Raw genomic sequence first — 22,175 nt, 5'->3', positions numbered from 1 at the left:
CCCGGCTCCTCAGTCAACAAAAGAAAACCTGCTCTCTCTGAGGAGCAGGAAATCAGCTTTTCAAGAGCTCTTGTGTTGAGAGAGTGGAGGGCAAGGCAAGGCGTGATTGCTGCACTCTGCAGAGAGGATCAGACATAGGGGGATTTCATACAAGCTCAGAAAACACAGGGCAAGCACTTAATTCAGTGCCTTGACTTACTTGTCCTGTTCTGCAGGGGGAAAAACAATGATAACTTTAACATAATATAATTATAATTTACAGTAGATTCCTAAAAACATCAATATTCCAGCATCAGGCTTTCATCATAAAGGTTATCGACTGTAAACAACAAAGACTTTCAAAACATCAACTGACGTAGATATAGATAAATCAATTGTTTATAGTCTTCTTGATAATGGATATAGCTCATAATAACATCTATAATATGAGGTGAAGATACTTTCTTAAAATTCAGTGTCTTCAGTTCTGATGGTGGCAGGAGCATGTCCAAAGGGGTGGCCAAGGGGGCATGGGCCCCCCTAGAAATCCGACTGGCTACCCCAGGTGTCACTCCAAGAACCCTAAACAGTGATTGGTTATTTGCCCTATCAGAGGATTTAACTTTAAACCAAGTATTAGCTAATTGTTTTGCAACAGCTGCTAGTGTCTTTCTTTACATATCAATATAGCATATTTTCTTCTTTTTTTTAAATTCAATTGTAAATAAAAACTTTGCACACCTATTTCATAAGAAAAAAGCATAGGAAAGTAATGCACTCTGTCTTTTAGACAAATTAGACTGTTTAGGAGTTTGCACATTTTTAAGTACTTTGAATTCTTTAAACATATATCTTATTTTTGCTTAATTAAGAAATGATCTTATGTTCCCATTATCTTGTGTTATAAAGTAGATATGCTTGGTGAAGTTCGACAGGGTAAATCATTGATATTTATGTATTTGTGTGTGTTTATGCGCACATCACATTCAGGCCACACCTGCAAAAGTCAGTGCCCAATTTGGGCCACCCCAGTCTGGACACACCGCTGGACGGTGGTGAACTGAATACTGGATGGTTAAAAAAATGCTCTTCTTTTATGAACATTTCCTTTCCACTATCGCCACTAGATAGATCCCCCATTCATATGATGGACTTGCTTCAAAACCTATGCTGGAATCCATTTTAATTCCACAGTTAAAAACGGCCATTGATTTATTGTTATTGTTATAAATAATAACACACAAATTTGTTCACCGTCTGCCAGCAGGTGCACAGCCAGTCATTCCACTCATAGTGAAAACTAAGGAGGTATTTAGCTCATTCATCAATATTAAGGCTACACCTGAAGAACAATGTTTTCTGTAGCGTTGTTCTTTTTTTAACTTATGATTGCAGCTTCTTATTTGTTTGATTTAGTGCTTTTAAAAAGTTGGTAGTTTTACACACATCGCGTACAGTAGGTGACAAAACAGCAGAAGACTGAGGAAAAAGATAGGCCTGCACACTTGCTCAAATGGCACAGCAAGTTTTCATTAATCAGAATCACAACGTTTCAACCACAGGTTGTCATTTATTTAGATGGGAATATCATAATATAAAGTTTACAATAGAGTGTTATTTCAAAGTCATCTGAAATGTAATCAATCCAACATTGGCGCGGTGACACAGCTCATCAGGGAGGCCCGTGAAGGGAAAAGAGATCTCACCGTACTCTAGCTGGACCTCTCCAATGCCTACGGCTCCATACCTCACGTGCTTGTTGAGCTCACCCTTCAACGACATCATGTTCCCAGCAAAGTCACAGACCTTATTCTGGATTACTACAATAATTTCAGGCTAAGAGTCACTGCTGGGTCAGGTACATCAGACTGGCACCGACTTGAGAAAGGCATAATAACAGGCTGCATCATCTCAGTCATACTTTCTGCCCTTGCCATGAACATGATAGTCAAGTCAGCAGAGGTGGAGTACAGGGGACCCTTGAAAAAATCAGGAGTACGCCAGCCCCCAATAAGAGCCTTTATGGACGACCTGACTGTCACCACCACATCTGTCCTGGGCAGTAGATGGATTCTCCTAGAGAAGCTCATCACCTGGGCAAGGATGAGCTTTAAGCCAGTAAAATTCAAGGTCTCTAGTGCTCAAGAGGGGGAAAGTAGTGGACAGGTTCTGCTTCTCACTGTCTGGAGCCGCCATCCCATCCATCACAGAGCAGCCAGTTAAGAGTCTTGGGAAGTATTTTGACTGCAGCCTCAAAGATTCTGCGTCCATCCAGAAAACCAATAAGAGCTTGAGGACTGGCTGAGTCGGGTTGACAAATCAAGTCTGCCATGAAGGCCTGGATTTACCAGCATTCCATCTTGCCCCGGATCCTGTGGCCTCTGCTGGTGTACACAGTATCCATAACAACAGTCGAAGCCATGGAGAGAAACATCAGCAGCTACCTGCGTAGATGGCTTGGTCTGAGCAGCTCCGTCCTCTATGGCACCAGTAACATCCTGCAACGCCCATTCAGCAGCCTTGCCGAAGAGTTCATGGTGTCCAGAACACGGGAAGTCTTGCAGTACAGGGAATCCAGGGATCCAAAGCTCTGGAGGTGGCTGAGTCATGGCTGGGGCAGAAGGCACTGGTGGGGTCCATAGCCACAGGGCATGCAGGAATTGGCTACTTCCCTGCAACCAGGGTGGACAAGGCCAAGGGCAAAGAATGACAACATCTCGTTCAGGAGGAAGTGCGGGCAGGCGTGGAGGAAGAACGAGCTAGCAGGATGTTGGGAATGGGGCAACAAGGAGCATGGACTAAATGGGAGAATGTTCTGCAACGAAAGATCACCTGGTCCAATATCTGGAAAGCAGACTTCCATCGCATCAGGTTTTTAGTCCAGGCTGTTTACGACGTCCTACCAAGTCCAGCCAACCTCCACGTCTGGGGCAAAACAGAAACACCATCCTGTCCCCAGTGTCCAGGATGGGGATCCCTGGAACACCTCCTCAACAGCTGCCCAAAAGCCCTTGGAGACGGGTGCTATCGTTGGCGCCACAACCAGGTGCTTAAGGCAGTTGCTGACAGCATAGCCACAGCCATCAACACCGTCAAGGGTCACCACAAGCCAAAGACCATCAGGTTCCATAGAGCCGGAGAGAAGCCCAACACTCAACCACGGGTAAAGTCTGGCCTCCTCACCTCCGCCACTGACTGGCAACTGGAAGTGGATCTTGGCAAACAGCTGAAGTTCCCAGCCAGCATAACATCTACACGGCTCCGACCAGATATGATCATCGTGTCAGATTCCAAGAAGCAGTTGATCATTCTGGAGCTCACAGGGCCCTGGGAAGAGCGTATGGATGAGGCCAATGAGAGGAAGTGTGCCAAGTACCAGGAGCTGGTGGACGAGAGCAGGAGGCAAGGCTGGAAAACTTGCTGTGAACCTCTGGAGGTGGGCTGCTGAGGACTTGCAGGGCGGTCCCTCTGCAAAGTATTCCAGGTGCTGGGCCTCACTGGGGAGGCAAAGGGGAAGGCCATCAGGTCTGCAACTGAAGCCGGTGGCTATCGATCAAGAAGGCAGATCCATGGGCAAACGCTGCGGGGACACAGGCCGGGGTCTGATCAACCCCGGTCGGTTCGCCTGGGCGAGGGTGTCCGATGTTGAAAGACTCGAAACACCCAATGACCCCAGGTTACATCACTGATGATGCGTCCCTGTGCATCCGCAAGATGTATCTTTCACCAACATGGGGAACATTTGGCACTAGTATTAACTGTTTTATACTTTTATATATTTATAATTACAACCTTAATAATTGAAGACATACTTTGAGTGTTGCTTCTATAAACACAAAGATGGACATTAGGGCACCAATGTAGTGACATTCTGCTAGGCATACTGTATTCAAGGAATGGGTGATAAAATTTAGTTTTGATGTTTTTACTGTACATTACAGTACAAAATGCAAGTAAAACACAGTAATTCCATTGCAAAAGGACAATTAAAGCATGAAATAGCTTATTAGCCTTAATAGCTTCTTTGCCTATTGAATGGAGTAGTTATGTTTTTTTAAAGTACTGTAATATTTGAACTTCAATATTAAAATATTGAATAGGAACAAAAGCAAACTTTAGTCAGTGTTTTCTTCATATAAGAAATTTGCTGAAATCAATAAAATATGTGTATCCACCTGGAAATTCTTTCCAATTCAAAGGGCAGAGAATTAAAGTTTCAGATGAGGGCAGACCCCAAATTCCTTTGGATGACAAAATCAACTAATACAATATATTGTATTGTTTGGGGCTTGGTAGCTGTTTGCAACATTGAAGTCATGTCAATTATCAATATTTTCAATTTAACCAACATTCTATCACTGGCACAAATCTGGTATATTTTCCAAAATTCCTAGATTGTGCTTAAGCTAACCTGTAATACATGTCCATATTAGATAAATGGTTATGATTGGCATAACCTGAAAGTGGTTCTTTGGAAATCTGTCAGAAGGGGAAGTGGGCCAGACACTTCTGTCAGATAAAGAAAACATGAGGCTGCAGAGTCATCATGGTTTCCAAACTAGGGTGCAATTTGTGGATGCATCTATCATCTAAAGCCACTTCTTGCTTCTTAAAGATAAAAGATAAAGATAAACTTTATTGATCCCCCGTGGGGGAAATTTGTGCATTACAGCAGCTCCAGAAAACAGGGGACGGGAATATACTTATTAAAAATAAAAATAGAAGTTAAAAATCAACATATTTACATCATTTAAATAAAATAAAAATACAATAATGTAAAATTACACAGTAACTAAGGGATTGTTCTTAGAAAAACACACACAGTGTGTAGCATGAGGTGGTGATGTTGTTGAAGAGTCCGATTAAACAGTCTGACGGCAGATAGGATGAACGACCTGCGGTAGTGCTCTGTCTTGCAGGGTGGGTGTCTGAGTCTGCTGCTGAAGGAGCTGCTCAGGGCCCCCACAGTGTCATGCAGGGGGTGAGAGGGGTTGTCCATGACCCTTGTCCATGAGCCTTGTCCATGTCCTTAAAAAGATATCAGATCGTGCTGTTGTAACCTGTTGTAGATTTTTTTAAAGTACTATTTCACCTTAAAAGGAAATGATATACTGTACAAGCCAAAACTGTCTAAAGGAAGGCGTGTTTTGGGATATTGGGCTATTAAAATAAAAGGTAGATTATTCTATTCTACTGCCAACAAATAACATGTTAAAAACTTGACTATCACAGGCTTAATGTTGGTCAATGTGAAAAATTCAAAAAAGTTGCAGTGTGTGTTAACAAAGGTTTGCAAAATCAAATCAAAAGCAAAGGAGAAACTAATCTGCTTGACTATTTGTTTACAGTAGGTTTTAAGAGGAGAGGTCCGTCCGACTGACGTATTCTTTGACCAACCGTGTCTCAGCGTCAAGCAGCGTTTGTCCAATCACAGAAGAGACACAGAGGCCCGCCCCCTTCCCTCAAACTGCATGTCGAGAAAGAACGTCATCTGCCTCATACATTTAGCTTTTAGCCACAATTAGCTAGTCGTTCAAATCACAGATAGCCTTACATTTTTTGAAACGACTGTTTGTTCGTTAACAACCACGTAGCGGTTGTTATTTTTTTGCGCTTCCCGTGTCTACAGTGCCAAACATGTACGTAGAAGCCTTATTCCGATGCAGGGACACACTGAAAGCCGGAGCTGGTCGTGTGAAATGCAGGCTAGCCTAATCAGAGCTAGCTGACGAGCAAAAGGGGGGGCCGAGAAGCGAAAGTGGCTAAACCTTAACGAGAGATAAGCCTATCACAACACGCCCTGGGTACTTTAACAAACCTGCCAGCTGAAGCCACAAGACAAGGACCGATATAGCAAGTTCGTAAAGAGTAAGTGATGTTTTGTTACACACTCACATTAACCCGTCAACGTGTTTGACAACTGTGAGCTAACAAGGTAAGCTAGCAACACAAGTGGCCTTATGTTCAGTTTGGGGGACAAGTGACTCAGTAAACAATGTTTGTCGCTCCGATTAAATGAAAGCGTTGTTGTGTAGGAACATGTTTGGGTGATTATAATGCAAATTGTTCTGCTGATGGTGCACCAGTAATAATATGGGGTCCGGTTTTGTTCAGTGATTTGACATGTTGTTGACATGTTTTCACACGTTTCACTGCAGATTATCAATGTTAGTTCATTATAAGTATCATATATATATATATTTAGCATGTAGTGGTTACAGTAGTAACATGGATGGCATTACTTGATTAACTTAATTCGTTGTACACCACAGAATCTGGGTGAATGGGTCCCTCCCTTTCATTGTATGGTTGTCCTGTGATAATGGTTCACATAATAATAATCGATATATATAAACCCCTATAGTCGTTATGAATGTCATCTACTATTGCAGTCTACATAGCAGAGTTAAAAAAAAACCCAAAAACGACCTCCTTCATGTTTTGTTTTCTTACACTCTCTGTGTTGATTGTTTATGAAACACCAGTAAAGGAATGAGCTTGTTTTATTGCCTTGTTGTGGCTGCTTTATTGGGTTGTTGGTAAGTATGTGGCTGTGTGTCTGGCAGTGTTTGTGTGACAGTGTGTTCCAGAAATGGCAGCATCATCGACAGTGGCATGTTTGTGTTGGCACCTTGATGTCAAATCCTGCACTGTCCACGCTGCTTGAGCCCATTACTACTGCCAGTGTTTTTGGCCCGTCCAGACTCCGAGGCGTTCATCTATTCACCTTAAGTCGCGTGGGATGATTGGATCACCTTAGACGCAGTTGTCAATCAGATAGATCCTTAAATGGCAGCTTGGAGTATTTCAAAGATAGGTGTCGAGTGTCCTGAGGGGTGAAGTGTGGTGTTTGAGTCTCAGAAGAGGAGGACTGAGATGAAGATGAATCTTCAGATAACACCTTTTTTTCTATTTCAAAATAAGCCAACATAAATACTTCCTGATATCCCAATTTATTATAGAGCATGAAATCTGGGAAATGCAAAACTATCCATAGTTGTATCGCTTAACATTTTCAGTTATACACTTTCATAAACTGAGCAGGCTTAGCAAATGGATGTTGTTTGACAGACGGATTATTATTGATTCAGGTTATAATGCACTTGAGTGGTATTCTAGCCTATACTTTAAATTGTTATAAAAAAATCTGCCTTCTTTTAACCTTTAAAAGACAGCAGATGTGGCTTAGATTCGAGCAGGTTGATTGAGCCAAACGTTTGCTTAATGCAAAATGTTAGACCCATGCAATTATATACACTTCCTATTTCAGAGAACCCACACACTAAAGAATAACATGACACATGTACTCTCCTGCTCTTCGGCTGGAGTCTGGTGAAGTATCGGCACCAGCTTCCTTGACGCCACTGCGAGGAAGATGACTGAAGCTGTGTTGATCAAAGAGCCCTTGTTTTGGGGAAACTGTCTGCTTTTGATGCGACTTAAGTGATGAGTCATCAAAGAGGGGGATCTGGGATATCCCCGGCCTTTTTGTTCCACCTGTACAATGAGTAAAACAAACAAAAAAAAGCCTTTATTTTGAGGATTCAATAATATTTTTTTATGTCGACCAAAAACCAAGGCAGTGCATCAGAGCAGATCTTCAGGGTGTACAGATTTTTTACTTATTTAAATCCTGATGTTGCTAACTTATGTGGCCCCTTTCGCCCTCAACCTGTCCTGCAGAAGATATGCAGTTTTTTTAGTCAGACCACTACCAAATAAAAGCATGTAAAAGAAAGTCAACATTGGTGCTTTGGCTCAGTTAATAGAGAGGGCATCTTATGTACAGAGACTACATTTCTTGTCGCAGGCTTGACTCCCAGTCCTGGCGCTATTTTGGTGCCTGTCATGTCATCCTCCAATCTCTCTCCCCACATTTCCTGTGTCTCCAGCTTTCCTATCCTAATAACAGCTGGGGACAGCTATATTAAACTAGAAATTAGTTTTCATAGCCTAAAAAGATATCCATTCAAAATGATAACTTGCCCACAGCATTGAAGATAGCAGCTCAATTTGTTTCCAGGCCATGCTCATTTTAAGTTGACATGAGAAGTAAACTGATTATGTAGGAAAGCATGTCCTGGACTACTTCTTCAATCTTAGCTTATTGGTAGAAATTGATCATTTTAAGTTTGACGTGATGCTAACCGGTTGCTAATTTAACCAGAACTGGTTTGGATACAATCTTAGAATTCAACAAGGTATTGAGGTAAAGCCCTAAACATTGTAGTAAAGTTTGTGAACTGCTCAGTTTTTTTTGGAAAATTATATTTTGCCAATCGTGTATCTGGAATTTGGCCAACATTGTTCACTGATAAACTATGTGCCATCATACTGAATATTTTTTCGCAGAGGATATAGTGTGTCAGATCAAAAAGACAAAACAATATTCAGACTATTCAGGTCATTCCTCTTATCTGGCTGTATCATATCTGCCTGCTGAGTGCATGATGGTAGTTGGCCATTTAGTCAGTGTGCATTGATTTTTCCACTACTTTTTTTACATTGCTTGCACCAGGGGAAAACTTCAATATAAAAATGTTTCACCAGACATGAAGGCAGCTAGACAGACACATTGACACAACATGAGACAGACACATTGTATGATGCATTTTAGAGACTGCACTGTATTTAGTAAACGGCACAAGTAGCATCCATACTTAAAGCTGTATATTTTATGATTAGACAGGTGTATTTATCCTTTTGGAAACCAAATGCAAATCATTGATTGTGTAAAGTTTTATGATTCTACACAACCATGCTACATTTTGCTTTTGCTTGCGGACAAAGAAGTCCATTTAAAAATGTGTTTTATGACCAGCAAGTTACAAAGCATGCAGTACATTAACATTAATTTCATTAACGCTGTCAATAAATTCCAACATAAATATTATGGTGTGTAATGGAAGATTGGGAAATGTCTGACAACACGCATCTTTAGTTTATATGGAGTTTGCGTCCTGTCCAAAAATGTGAACTTATCATTTAGAAGACGGCCAATTTGTGTTCCTATCATTTAGGTGGAAAAGTTAACTTTTCTATATGTTGAACAAATACAGACATAAACATTTACTGGAGGACTGTTCTTCTTGGTAGTCCAGTGTTGTGTGTTTTCTGTGTTTGATAGGTTAATCCTGTCCTGTGTGGATCCCATAAGCAGCTGACTGTTAAATTGAGTTAGCTCATTAAAGCTGTCCTGCTTGTCAGATCTCTAAAACCAGTAGACCTGTCTGTTAGCCAACTATAAACTCTTTAACAGCTCAGCCATCCACTTTATTTCACGTGTTCCATGTTAGAAAAACAGCTTTATGGCACGAGTAAATCAGAGCGAGGTCAGTTTTAACACCCAAGCGGGAACCTGAAGCATATATACATACTGTATGCACTCCATGAATGGCCACATGAACAAACCTGCAAACAAAAGGACACACAGACGCATGGCTGTGCCCTTATCTAGTCCCATGCTAAAAAGTGTAACCACCAACAACCACTGCTTCTGTTGCTAAGGAAACCACTCAACTGTCACTCCAAGCTTTGTATCCATGGAAACATCAGGCTGGGTGACATCACTCCCTGGAGTTACCAGTATGCTTATAAGTTATGCATGCAGGTATTTATTTTTTATGCGAGACCATAAGGGTGTTGCGCATATTTTAGCGCCGTTGAATGTGATTTGTTCTGAGCTATTACTGAGTGTGTATGTACTTGCAACGAAGGTGAAAGAGCAGATGATTTGGTTTGGTGATTTTTGCACATGGCTTTGATATGTGCTCTATAATGAGATGAATGTGTGTTTGTGTGAATACATTTATTTTCAAGGTAATAATTCAAGTGGTTTGTGCAAGTGATGCTTCTCAGCCTTTTGATATGTGATCAGTAGCCAATTGTCCCTGTGTGTGTGTGTGTGTGTGTGTGTGTGTGTGTGTGTGTGTAGGCCAACACAGCAACAAAAACACACCTGTTATGCTTTTCTAAAAAATAACAAAAAATACTGAACCTGTACCACCGACTTTCTGTTGAAAGTTGGAAAGCTTTCTTTGATGATGGAGGGTTGATTGCAATGATTTATAACTTGGTAGCATTATTTTGTTTCATGTTTATTGATTGCCTTTAACCTCAAGTCATGGGTAAACAGAAATGTTTGATATTGGAAAGCTGGGCAGTTTGTATGCTATAAAAATATCCTTTTCCGTTTAACTTTTTTTGCCCATAGTACTGGTGCTACAGAAGTTGTTGTCTTGGAGCCCAAGACAAAAACTTGTAGGAACATATATAAATGTCTGTTACATCTCTAAAACCGACCACAAGTAGTGCAATTTATCATTTAAATGGTAAATGGACTTGAGCTCATATGGTGCTTTTCTAGTCTTCTGACTTCTCAAAGCGCTGAAAAGGCCATTCATGTTGCATGTCCATACACAAAATCCGAACCTTAACAAGAAACATTTTCAGATAAACTTTTTAAATTATATGACGTAAACAACATTATTTGCCATAGGACAAAAACATATTTGGGTTGGGTTGTGAAAACACACACACACACACACACACACACACACACACACACACACACACACACACACACACACACACACACACACACACACACACACACACACACACACACACACACACACACACACACACACACCTCTCTCCCAAAAAAAACGCATCTGTCTTTCTCTCATTGCACAGGTGTGATCATTTGAAGCACAGACCAATTTTCTTGTACCACATGGCGTGGCACACATGTCTCACTGTACGGCCTGGTTGGCCTTAGCCAAGTGTGCATAAAGAGAGCTGAACATTGAGTTTGCCCACAGCTTGTTAGTAGCCTGTATTAATGTAAAAGTTTAAGTTAAAAGTGCAGTTTTCCAGGCCAAAAGGCCATTAAGCGGTGCGACAATCAATAAGACTGTGTAAGTCATCTATGGTCTTGCATAAGATAAATATATAGTCAATTAACATAGCGTTGATCCAGAATTTCTCAGTCCTGTCAAGCAGCCTGATGATGCTGTATATTCAGCTAATGCAGTTATAGACTGGGAACACATCCCCTGAATTACTCCATGGAGTTTGTTAATGCGCTCAATGGCTAGTTCTTAATGGCCAAAGAAGCTTTTAAGCTAACTCCCCAGTTATTTTTAGCACTAAATAAAGTGGCTGTGCTAGAAATGGTGAGGAATGTTCACTGTTTGGTTGAGCTTTTCTCCTTTAGCCCTATCAGGTAAAAGTAACACATGTCAGTCTTGTTAAATATCTGACTATGCGTCATTAGTTTACATGTTTTTATTGTATCTACTTCAAGTTTTCTGTTAACTTAAATACCACAAATTGCTTGAAATGACCTTTTAGTTTTAGAGAGGTATGTGGCCAAATAGGTCTAAGCCTTTCAGTATGATGACATTGAAATGGCAGAGGGTAGTAACCTGTGTGGAGGCTAAACAACACGAAACAGAGATCACCTGAAATCACATTTCTCCTTATGTACTGGTATAATTGATGATCATGTCTCAAGAAAGTATTCTCCCAGCCTCTGAGTTTTACAGTGTTATTTGTACTACTTCCTGCTGCTGTCTACTTCTTTATTTATATAAATATGGTATCTGATATTTTCATGATTTCCCGTGATGATTCACATGTTTTTTGTTTTTTTTGCTGCCCCTTTGATGTAGTGTATGAATGGCCATGTGTTGCAAACCCTGCTTCTTTCAGACAAATACATTCACAATTGAACCTGAGTTTAGGTTCATCAGCCATACGGTTAAGTCAGCATGCAGGATAACAGGCCCTGCCACTTGTTCACTGGTAAATTGATTAAAGCCATAATTATTGTAATTGAATTCAACTGTGTGAAAACTTCCCCCTAAAAGAAAGACCAGGTGCCAGACCTTGCACTATCCAATAGAAATGGAGATCAGTCACACAGCTGGTAACAAAAAGGGCACAATGGTTTCAGGAAACGACCAAATCCCCACTTAAACTTATTTTACAAACAACTGTACAAAGAGTATTTGATTAATATTGATATTTTTTAAATATAGAATTTGGGCTGATCTGTAATTATAAAATGAGGAAAACAGTGAGTCAATAGAGATGTCTACCATCTATTTAACTTCACCATTTTGCAGATTAGCATTTTAATTTGTATTAATGTGTCATCAAATTGACAATTCTAGTATTGTGTTACTATACAGATGAGTTCATTGACTTGTTTTCTGATTTTGTCCTGTGTCCTCACTGTTCTCTCTAGGACAGAGCCATGGGTGCGTTCCTGGACAAACCCAAGACGGAGAAGCACAACTTACACGGCGAGGGAAATGGCCTTCGCTTCGGACTCAGCTCCATGCAGGGCTGGCGGGTGGAGATGGAGGACGCTCATACATCTGTGTTGGAACTTCCTGCTCCCGGAATGACTGACTGGTCCTTTTTCGCTGTGTACGATGGTCATGCTGGATCAAGGGTCGCCAACTACTGCTCTAAGCACCTTCTAAAACACATAATCAGTGCCAGCTTAGAGGCTGGAGCGTCACAAAGCGGTTCAGATAGCTCCAACAACGACCACCCAGCCTCAGTTCCTCCTACAGTGGAGGCTGTGAAAGCTGGGATCCGGACAGGCTTCCTGAGGATTGATGAGCACATGCGTAGCTCCTCTGACCTTCGCAATGGCATGGACCGAAGTGGCTCTACAGCAGTGGGAGTCCTCCTGTCCCCGGATCATTTCTTCTTCATTAACTGTGGGGATTCCCGAGCAGTTTTATACCGCAATTCACATGTGTGCTTCTCCACACTTGACCACAAGCCTTGCAACCCTCGTGAGAGAGAGCGGATCCAGAATGCAGGCGGCTCAGTGATGATTCAGAGGGTTAACGGGTCACTGGCCGTATCCCGGGCCTTGGGGGACTACGATTACAAGTGCGTGGAAGGCAAGGGCCCAACAGAGCAGCTGGTCAGTCCAGAACCGGCTGTGTTTGAGATGGTTCGGTCCCCAGAACAGGACCAGTTTGTGGTCCTAGCATGTGACGGCATCTGGGATGTCATGTCCAACGAGGAGCTGTGCGAGTTTGTGAAATCTAGACTTGAGGTGTCTGATGACCTGGAGAGGGTCTGCAATGAAGTAGTGGACACCTGCCTGCACAAGGTGGGTACACTTTTGGTTATGAGTGTGTAGTTTTGTAAATTACTGTGACTTAGCTAATGGCTTCTGGAGATTGGAGTTTGGGGAATTTGACAGATGGTTTTAAAATGATTGTGTCGCTAAGAAGCTACTCAAGTTACAAACTATCTATTTAAAAGATGTGCAAAAATGTCAGTGAAGAGTTTTTCCAGAGCTTTTAAAAGCTGAAAAGGAACTTGCTGTTCAAGCTTCTGTGTCCTAGAGTAAGGGTTTCTAAAATACAAGAGAAGGACAAATTCAAATCTGCATGTACAAGAATTGAAGTATGAAGTGTCAAACCCAGCTTGAGAGATCGCTGTTGAAATCCTGAAGGTTTCATCAGAACAGGAGATTTAGTGAGTTGGGAAAACATTTGGTATAAAATGTCTTGTTTATGTCCCATTATTGAATCTGAGCTGTCTGTTATAAATGCTGCCATAGCTGTGTGAGTGTAAATTGCCAAATTATTTGTTCCCAGAAGTAACCTCCACTATTCCTTTCAGCACCATAATTGAGCCCTTCTCTTACATACTCTGTCTTTTGGTTCCTCTCTCCTCCCGTCCATCTCAGGGGAGTCGGGATAACATGAGTGTTGTGTTAGTGTGTTTGGCCAGCGCTCCCAAAGTGTCAGAGGAAGCCATGAGGAAAGACGCTGAACTCAACAAATACCTGGAGTCTCGAGTGGAAGGTGAGAATGGATGTGAGGAGAACGAGGATGATTGCTTAATCTATGTGCAAACGAAGTGAGATTGAGGAATATGATACCGGTAGTTGCTCATTTTATTCATCTCTCTTCCATCTCTTTTGAAAACCAGCTCTGTGGGTTAACAGTTGTATTTATAATCAAAATACACCCAATATTGTTGTTTGATGGATGTAGTAAGGATTAACATTTCTTTATCTTGGCTTCTAAAAAGCTTTTTCTTGGAGACACAGGATCTCTCTCCAGCTGAAACTCTGTATCATATCTGTATGCATGCTTTCTTCACCGACTGACCCCGGCATTCTCTATTGTCTAACCTCCAGCCAAGTTTGCTCCGGCTCACAGCAGAGGAATGACACCATCATGACCCCCGTTTCCATTTCAGCAAGCATCTCCCCTCTTTATTCCCTGTTCACCCCTCTCCTTCATATGCTCTCTGTAAACACATCTATCTCTCCCCTCCATCCCTAAAATGTTTTTTACTTTTTTGTTCTAATGGAATCACTTCACCTCCTTGTCTTTCTCTCTCTCTTTTTCGTCCTAATTTCATTTTTTCTCAAGATTATAAACATGGTGCAGATTATTGCCTCTGGGTTGGTTACTGTTCTATTGCACAAAACTAGCGCTGGTCAGGTTTCAGATTTGGGCATATCAAGAGATATATTTTCACATTTTTACACTTTATTAATGAATCTTACCACTGGTTCATACCTGGTTCTATCTTGGTTCCACAGAATGGAAAAAAACTAGGTTTCATATTAAGAACTTACGTTGTTGTGTTGGCTGTTCAGCTATGTAACCACATGTGGTAATGCATGATTCATTTCAAAATCTTTTAAAGGTCTTCCAATGGTTTGCCATGCACTCCAGAACAGATTTGAATCATTTTACGTTTCATGTTAAAGCACTGTCATGTAAAAGTTTGATTATGTTTCGGCACAGTAGATGTTTGGCTTCAGGTACTGTCTAATACTGGAGGGTAGAAATAAAGTAGTTGGAGAAAGAAAGAAAGCGGGAGAGGAATGCTCTGGCTGAACATTGAACTGGCCTCATGCCACTCTCAGCTCAGTTGCAGGCCTCTTTGTGTCACGGTCTCCCCCTCTCTCTGTGTCTCAGGCACACAATCATTTCCACAAATTCACTTGTATGGTTTTCATCTTCACTTCCTTTCTCCTAATTTATCCCTGTTTTTCTCTGTCCTCTACTCTCCTTTCTCTCTCCTCTCATATCCCCAGCTGTTCTGGTGGTTCTTGGCAGCCGCCACCTCTGCTAATACTGACTCGTCTTACATATCCGTTGTTGTTTCAGAGATGTTGTCTCGGCCAGGAGAGGAGGGGTTTCCGGACCTGGTAACAGTGATGAGGAACCTTTCCACCGACAGTGGCATGCCCACCCTGCCACCAGGGGGAGGCCTGGCAAGCAAGTAAGGACAACCGTTGGTTTAAGTGATAATTAGTACCATATCCTGCAATCATAAACATCCTGCACGTTCAAGGAGTTTGGAAGACATTGGCATTACTATTTCATTTCTTATGCTCATTGGCTTATGTTAATGTGTATGCTCAGCCAAGGTAATTATTGTTATGTTGTTAGAACTACCTGCCTTCCCTGGGACAAAAATGACTTTTTTCAAATTTGCAGTAGTTACAATGACAGCAAGATGTTGTTCCTTTTTTTGACAGGGAGACCTTACTGTTCCTTCTTCTTTTCACTCGCTTTCCCTCTGTTGTAGCTTCTGTTGTTTGAACTGAATAGCTCAAGAGACCAAAGGCTGTTGGTATCTGTTCTTCCCACAGACGCAGTGTTATTGAAGCAGTTTACAACCGTCTAAACCCATACAAGGAGGAAGATGGGGTGAGTATCAGTAACCAGGATGAACTCTATTTCCATATGTGATATGAAATAATCTTGAGGCTTTGTGACACATCTGGGATACAAGCAGTCTAACTTGTTCCATTTGTCTTTTACACATGGGTTTCAGTGGTCTCTGAAAACCTGTTATGATATTTTGAATGATCCCGTCTGGTGGACCAGACAGCCAATTTGTGTGTAAGCTTCACTCTCCAAAACCGCAGCCGATGAAGTATTTAAAGTGACTTCAGAGATGGCTGTGAGCTCACCTCACCCTTCCAGTATGTTAAACATCTGTTTTTCTGTGCACAATGCATGATGCACACCTTCCTGTCAGCTCTCTTAATCGGTTATTCATGCATGACAACATGGCTTTATCTAAAGCCCTTCTAGTGGAACTGAGAAATGCAGGTGAAAGCATTCTCTTCCACCCTTTGCATTAAAGATTTGATCAATTTACCCCCCTCCTCCTCTGCCATCAATTATAAACAGTCCCACAGAGCGCCCCTACAGGCCTGGAGCACTTCCATTGAAAGGCTGGATTTGCACCGCTTGTCTCTTGCAGTTGTCTGAATATGTGTGTTTTTGACTGTTGTTTATTTTCAGCGTATTTGTTGTTAATGCAGTTGTTTGGCTTCATTCGCAGCGCGTCTCAGGCTTTGCATTTGTTTTGGACGTTTGCCTTTGCTTTTTTTGGAATAGCAGCGTTTCTGAATTGCTGCGCGTTTCTCTTAATGTGTTTGTTTCAAATAAAAGCTGAGGTCTCCTAATCTATAGGGAGTAAAGGCTGTGGCCACACTCTGAGAACAAATGTTGGAGTCATACCAGCACCTTGTTTCTTCTTCTCTATGACATAATAGCTGAAAAGCAGGAAATGGTGACACCTCTGTGGTCCCGTTGCCTTCTGTTTTTGCAGCTTATGGGTGGTTATCTCTGTGATGGTGTGTTTTGTGTTTTTAAATGATGAATCGAATGTTTCAGGAAATGGTGCTCTAAAACTACAGTCCTTAGAATCATAAGCATCATTTCCAGTGAAATTATAAAATTGTCAACTTGTTTATAAGCAGTTAAGTCTAATGAGTCCTCGTATGTCTGTGTGTCTACTATTGAGGGATTTATCAAAAGTCCTGGTGGAGGTGGAAAATGACTCAGAGAAGACGTGTGTGTTTGCTTGTTTTGGAGATTATGCCTGGAGTGACTCTGTGTTCACCGTGTAGATGTTGTCTGGGTTTGTCTGTAAGGATGCAGAGACAATGACTGCAGAGAACCTGCCCTCTGCCAACAATCACAGTCACCACCACACATTTATGGAGGCTCATACACACATGGTTGTGTGGCATTACTTTTGTAATAAGTCTTATTTTTTTTTTTTTGTAAAAAGCTACTGACTCTATCTTCTATCTAAAGGCCATGACACACAAAGGAGATTGTCGGTGAGCGGTCATCGCCCTAGTTTTTGAGATGTGTCCAGCTCCGTTGCTACCCGTCAGCCCCTGTCGGCCTTTTTTTTTTTTTCCCGACATGATGAATCGGCGTCGGCTGTCGGTGAGAGGGATCTCTCTGATTGGCAGTTCAGAGTTCCATTTATCTCCAGCTCTCGACACATGTTCGGGAAAGCCCCTTGAGCCTGCCCCTGTAGTATCCACGCTTTCACCCATTAGTGCGGTTTTTCCTTATTTGTCGCCTCAACCTCGTCTTTCCTTTTCCGCCAAGACCAAGGGCTGACAACGCCAGAGCCATTTTCAACTTTTTGTCAGACATTATTTTTCGATTAGTAGGCTACCTATAATACGAGTGGTGTGCGACAGCGCTGTGAAAATCGTCTTCTCGTATCATAACAGCGAGCTACCGCCGCCCCTCACGCATGCGCAGAACGTATACGTGGTGGTTGGCCTGTCAGCTGTAGTCTTTGTGGCCTGTTCTAGTGCAACCTTTTGTCCAAGACGTGAGGCGATGACACAGGCACCCTTCGTTGGCACTAGTTCTTTGCCGCCTGCTTGATGTGTCAGGGCCTTAGGATCCTTAATGAGTGCTCCTGTGAACAATACCCACATTGAATGGTTTTTATGTTGAGATATTTCTTACAAATATGTCACAATCACTCGACCCAAAAACGTAGTGTACCTAAGCACACAAAGAGATGAGGGTTATATGGACTTGTCTAACTGTGTGTTCACCCTCTGATTAACGCAGCCCTCCTGTTTCATTTGGTAAGTGACAACATATATAACTGTGACACCCCTTTCCCATTCTTCTTCCAACCCCTCATCTATACGCACACACACAAACACACACACACACTCATTCTTACAGGCATGCGAGTGGCGACCTGCTGCACATACTTCCCCGATCAGTCCCATCAGTCTCCAGTCCAAGCTCTGATGTACCTTCTAGCATGTGGAGCTCCATTTTAAAGTTGTAAGACGTCTGTGTGCAGACATGACTCTCCAGGTCGGATGCGGATGAATGGTCATTGTCTCTGGTCCTGTCTGTCCCTCTTCTCGCTCCACACGCACACAAACACGCATGCACCAGCCCCACACGCATGCACTGCCCTGTCTTCCGGTATCTCCCCACTTGTGCACGCGAGTATACAGCGGTATGCCTTTCTGTGCGACACCCTTTAATAAGATGAAAGGGCCGTGGGTTTGATGTGTTGGTGTATTTTTGCAGAAAGAACCCATACACTGAGGTGGAAAGTGTTCCCTGGCTTAATCTGTTGTTACTGCTTTTCCCTATTGTTTTTGTTGTGTTGATCAGAAGACAACGTGGCCTTTGAAGTCAAGGTTTGGAAACAAAATCATGAAATGTTGCTGTAAAGAATGTGTTTCTAGATTTGATAAGATATGCCTTTTTTTTTTTTTGTCCTCCTTCTTTCACCTCACTTTCCCTTTTCTCATTTCCCATTCTTCTCTCCTCTTCATCATTTCTCTACTCATTCCTCCTCTTCTCTTGCCGTCTCTCCTCATGCAGAATGGAGCAGATTTGGAGTGCCACTGGTAGCTTCCCAGCACAACTGCCCGACCCAAACAGGAAAAAAAAGAAAAGAAAAAAAAACAGGACCACTTTCCACACAAGATCACATCCATAGTCACCTTTTAATTTCCTCTGGGATCTTTTTTTTTTTTTTTTTTCACCCACACTGAGCGATCAATCAAAGACGAAATCCTGCTTTTAAAACAAAACAACACACCCGTTGTGGAGGACTCACAACCGGTTTCATTTGTTCTTTTTGTAGAATACAACAGGGAAATAAAAAGGAAGAACTGAAGTGATGTTCTGAGAGCAGTACTACATATACCATATAGAGATCAGAGAAGAGGCAAATGAGCACAGATTTCTATTGGCTCTTGTTTTTTTATTGCTTACTTTGTGGTGGTTGTTTTTGTGTTGGATTGACGGAGACTACTTTGAACGCTTTGGTGCTCGTCTAAGAACTGAGAGAGAGAGAGAGAGAGAGGGAGAGAGACACAACCCAACAGCTGCTCAGCAAATCATTACTAAACCAGCTACTTATGGATAAGATGCGAGACTCAAGCAGTTCGTCTGCTGCATTTTTTTTGGCATTATTTGTTTTGATTAGTGAACCTCACTGGCAACATTGGACCGCACCAGCCTCCGACTCCCACCTCTCCAGTTCAGACAGGCTTGGGGTCCAGAACATTACTGGTACTCATAAAGAGGCCCCGGAGCAAGCCTCTAAGAACTGATTTCAAACTCCTGATGGCCATCCAAAAATGCCCCGGAGTTAAACACCTCACATTCACCTGAGGCTGAACACCTGAACGAGGGGAGCACTCTCAAGAACCGAGTCCGTCTGGCAACAAAGATTCCATTTCGGCTCTTCTGTACCGAGTCCAAACTAAAACAGGATTAGGAATCCGATGGAGGCGGTTGACTCTTCTTGCACGTCCCTGCTCACTTTTCTCTCCTCCAGTCTCTCAAAGAATATTATCAAACGTTCTCATTCTTCCGCTTTGTCTCGCGCTCTGTTTGCTTTCCTTTCCGTTTCAAACACATGACAGAACAAACTCAGCTGTCATTTGTATCAACAGACATCTCCAGAGTTGTAAGCTTTTCAACCTGTTTGTTGTTTCAGAGATAGAAAAAAAAAATTAGAAATGATATATTAAATTCCTATAAATATAAAGATTGATATATATTTTGAGTTGTTTCATCTTAATTCCCAGCCGTGGTGTTCGTTTGTGGCCTCATGCGATGTGGTCTGTGTGTGCATGTGTAGACAATTTAGAAAACAGAAAAAGTTGCACACAGTGTTACCACTCATCAGATTTCCAAAGACAGGGTTTTTTTTTGGTAATGGAGCTCTAGTCTCCTACTCGTCTTCTAGTCAACACTTTCAAATTCCTGCTTCTGTTCAAACTTGCCTTTTCTATTTCTTAAAGATCCTGTTTAAAGAAAAACGAAAAAAATGCCTTCTTTGTTTTGATTGAAACAACTCCATGAAAAAAAAAAAGGTTAATTTTATAACATTTTTGATATATAGAAATGGCTTTCTCTAGAGTACCTTGGCTGTGGTACTTATTATAGATGGGTAAGAAAACAACAAGGGGAGCACAAAATAGACCTCTTACAGCAGATTTAGGGGGAGGTAGGATTTCCACTGTATGGATTAAAGGAGGGACACTGTAGGACAAAAGACAAGAGTCCCAAGAGCTGTTCCTGTCCTTGATTTTTTTTTTCCCCCCACACAGCTACCTTCAAAGACTTCACCCCACAGGCACAGGACGATGAAGGCAGAGAAATCCCTGGTTTAGACTGTTCGGATTAACCAGGAGTCCATTTCATTTCTGTCAACCCATGCACTAATACCTGAAACTTCAGACACAACTATTTGTCAAAAAAACAAAAAGGCCTCCTGTATTTTATGCAACTGTGCTCATAGACGAAGTAGACACTTAACAAGATACTCTTTTCTGTAGATGCATTAAAATAGTATTTACAAAAATCATAACATGTACTATTGTTTCCAATCATTCACTGGTAAAGTCCTTGTGCTTTCTAAAGTGGCCGTATTGGAAGAGAAATAGCCTAACAAAGAGTTTGCTGGCTGATTTATGTTCTCATGGTACACTTGCTCTTGTTGCCATATGACAAATAGGTACTTGAATGTGTAGTTCTTTTGCAGTTGAGTTGTTTTAATGGGATGATTGACTTTTTTTTTCTCCCCCTTTGTTTTGTGGTGGAGGGAAGCGGGAGGGTTGGGGGTCTCTATAGCTGTGCATGTTTTGTGATTGAGTGGGGAGTGTATTTTGTGTGTAAGTGGGAAATGTTCTTGCTGGGCGGATGGGGATAATGAGGGCATGTTCAGTGTGGTGAAACACAAGGTTAGAGAGGGAAGGTGTGAAAAAACAATTTATTTGAAAGCCTCGGTTTATAAATCTGTTCTTTATTCTATTACAGGGATCATTTTGAATTCATTGTTTCGCAATATTTGTCCTAAAGTTGAATATAATCTGTTGTGGACTAGATTGGATTTCTGCTGGCTCTTTAACAGCATGTTGGGTTTCACCACACTGAACACAGTCCTGAAGTTTAGGTTTATGTTTCAGATATTTCAGACACTGGGTTGAGAGAGGGATAACAGGACGTTAGGAGGGAGAAATGTTTATTTTTTTTGAATGTATTTTTTTCTTCTACCATTATTCACACTGATTCCACTGCATGGACTGAGTACAAGCAGCACCTGTAGCTCTCCTCATCATGCCGTCATTTAATGATGTATAACAAGATCTTTGGGTTCCCTTTTCTTTTTTGGGAGGGGGGGGGGGGGGGGTGACTTTATTTTCTGTCTGAGGAAAATACTCATACATGGAAAGATCTGATAGTTTTCAATGGAAACTTTTGAGGTTTGAAAAATCCTGAATAATTTAACTCTGACTTTGAATCTGTCGAGTAAAAATAAATTGATGTTGCGTATTGACTGTGACTGCAACAGGCCAGCGAATAATTTGGAAACAGATACACAACAGTTGACATAATAAGATGACATTCCTCGTGGGCTTTTAAGGATAGAAATCAACATGTGATCTATTTCTCCTTCTGTCCTCTCTGCTCACTCTTTTTATACAAGCTGATGTGTGATGGCAGTGATAAATTCCACAATTGTTTTTTATTTTTTTAAATTTTATTCCTGTGCTTTTTAGCTCTTTTAAAAATGCTGTATTTTGAGACCGAATGAGGTAAAGATAAGCTGATTTGAAAGTAATTTATAACCCACTCACCTTCACCTTTGACTTTTTAGGAGACTAAACGGAGGTGAGGTTTCTGAAACACAAAGGGTATTACCATCCCTTCTTCCTGTACTAATTTCCCAGTATGCTAATGTGATGTTACAGACCATACAGTGAACATAAACGTCAATAAATGATGGATTTAAGTTGAAACTGGTTACAGTCTCAGTCTCTTTTGTTTGAGTTCCAGATGATTTGTCAGTTTAACTATTTCGGGAGCATTTATACAAGC

The 22,175-nt window shown here is 41.6% G+C and overlaps 1 protein-coding gene and 1 pseudogene across 4 annotated transcripts; both read left to right on the top strand.

Annotated features, from left to right (window-relative positions):
• Positions 1-509: 509 nt before the first annotated feature.
• LOC109996216 (uncharacterized) lies at positions 510-3,628 on the top strand (annotated as a pseudogene).
• Positions 3,629-5,460: 1,832 nt separating this feature from the next.
• Positions 5,461-22,100, top strand: ppm1ba (protein phosphatase, Mg2+/Mn2+ dependent, 1Ba). Of its 4 annotated transcripts, none has more exons than XR_010667042.1 (7): positions 5,461-5,847; positions 12,233-13,120; positions 13,706-13,823; positions 15,147-15,261; positions 15,635-15,692; positions 15,820-15,970; positions 18,663-22,100. XR_010667042.1 is itself a non-coding variant. In XM_065959545.1 (7 exons), coding segments are annotated over exons 2-7 (1,188 nt in total). In that variant the 5' UTR covers positions 5,461-5,847; positions 12,233-12,241; the 3' UTR covers positions 18,664-22,100. The 4 variants fall into 4 exon arrangements, 2 of the variants coding, with proteins under 2 accessions (XP_065815617.1, XP_020505890.1); XR_010667043.1 differs by having other exon boundaries at positions 5,461-5,914; XM_065959545.1 differs by lacking the exon at positions 15,820-15,970 and adding an exon at positions 17,883-17,899.
• The last annotated feature ends 75 nt before the right edge of the window (positions 22,101-22,175 follow it).

The sequence above is a fragment of the Labrus bergylta genome, chromosome 10 (assembly GCF_963930695.1).
Source record: "Labrus bergylta chromosome 10, fLabBer1.1, whole genome shotgun sequence".
NCBI lineage: Eukaryota > Metazoa > Chordata > Actinopteri > Labriformes > Labridae > Labrus > Labrus bergylta.
The sequence above is the reverse complement of the archived record's forward strand: the minus strand, read 5'-3'. Positions and strand labels throughout refer to the sequence as shown.

Coding starts and splice junctions, on each gene's coding strand:
- ppm1ba (XM_020650234.3), top strand. CDS start 12,242: ATGGGTGCGTTCCTGGACAAACCCAAGACGGAGAAGCACAACTTACAC. Junction 13,121..13,705: donor TGGACACCTGCCTGCACAAG/GTGGGTACACTT, acceptor CGTCCATCTCAG/GGGAGTCGGGATAACATGAG. Junction 15,262..15,634: donor GGGGGAGGCCTGGCAAGCAA/GTAAGGACAACC, acceptor TTCTTCCCACAG/ACGCAGTGTTATTGAAGCAG.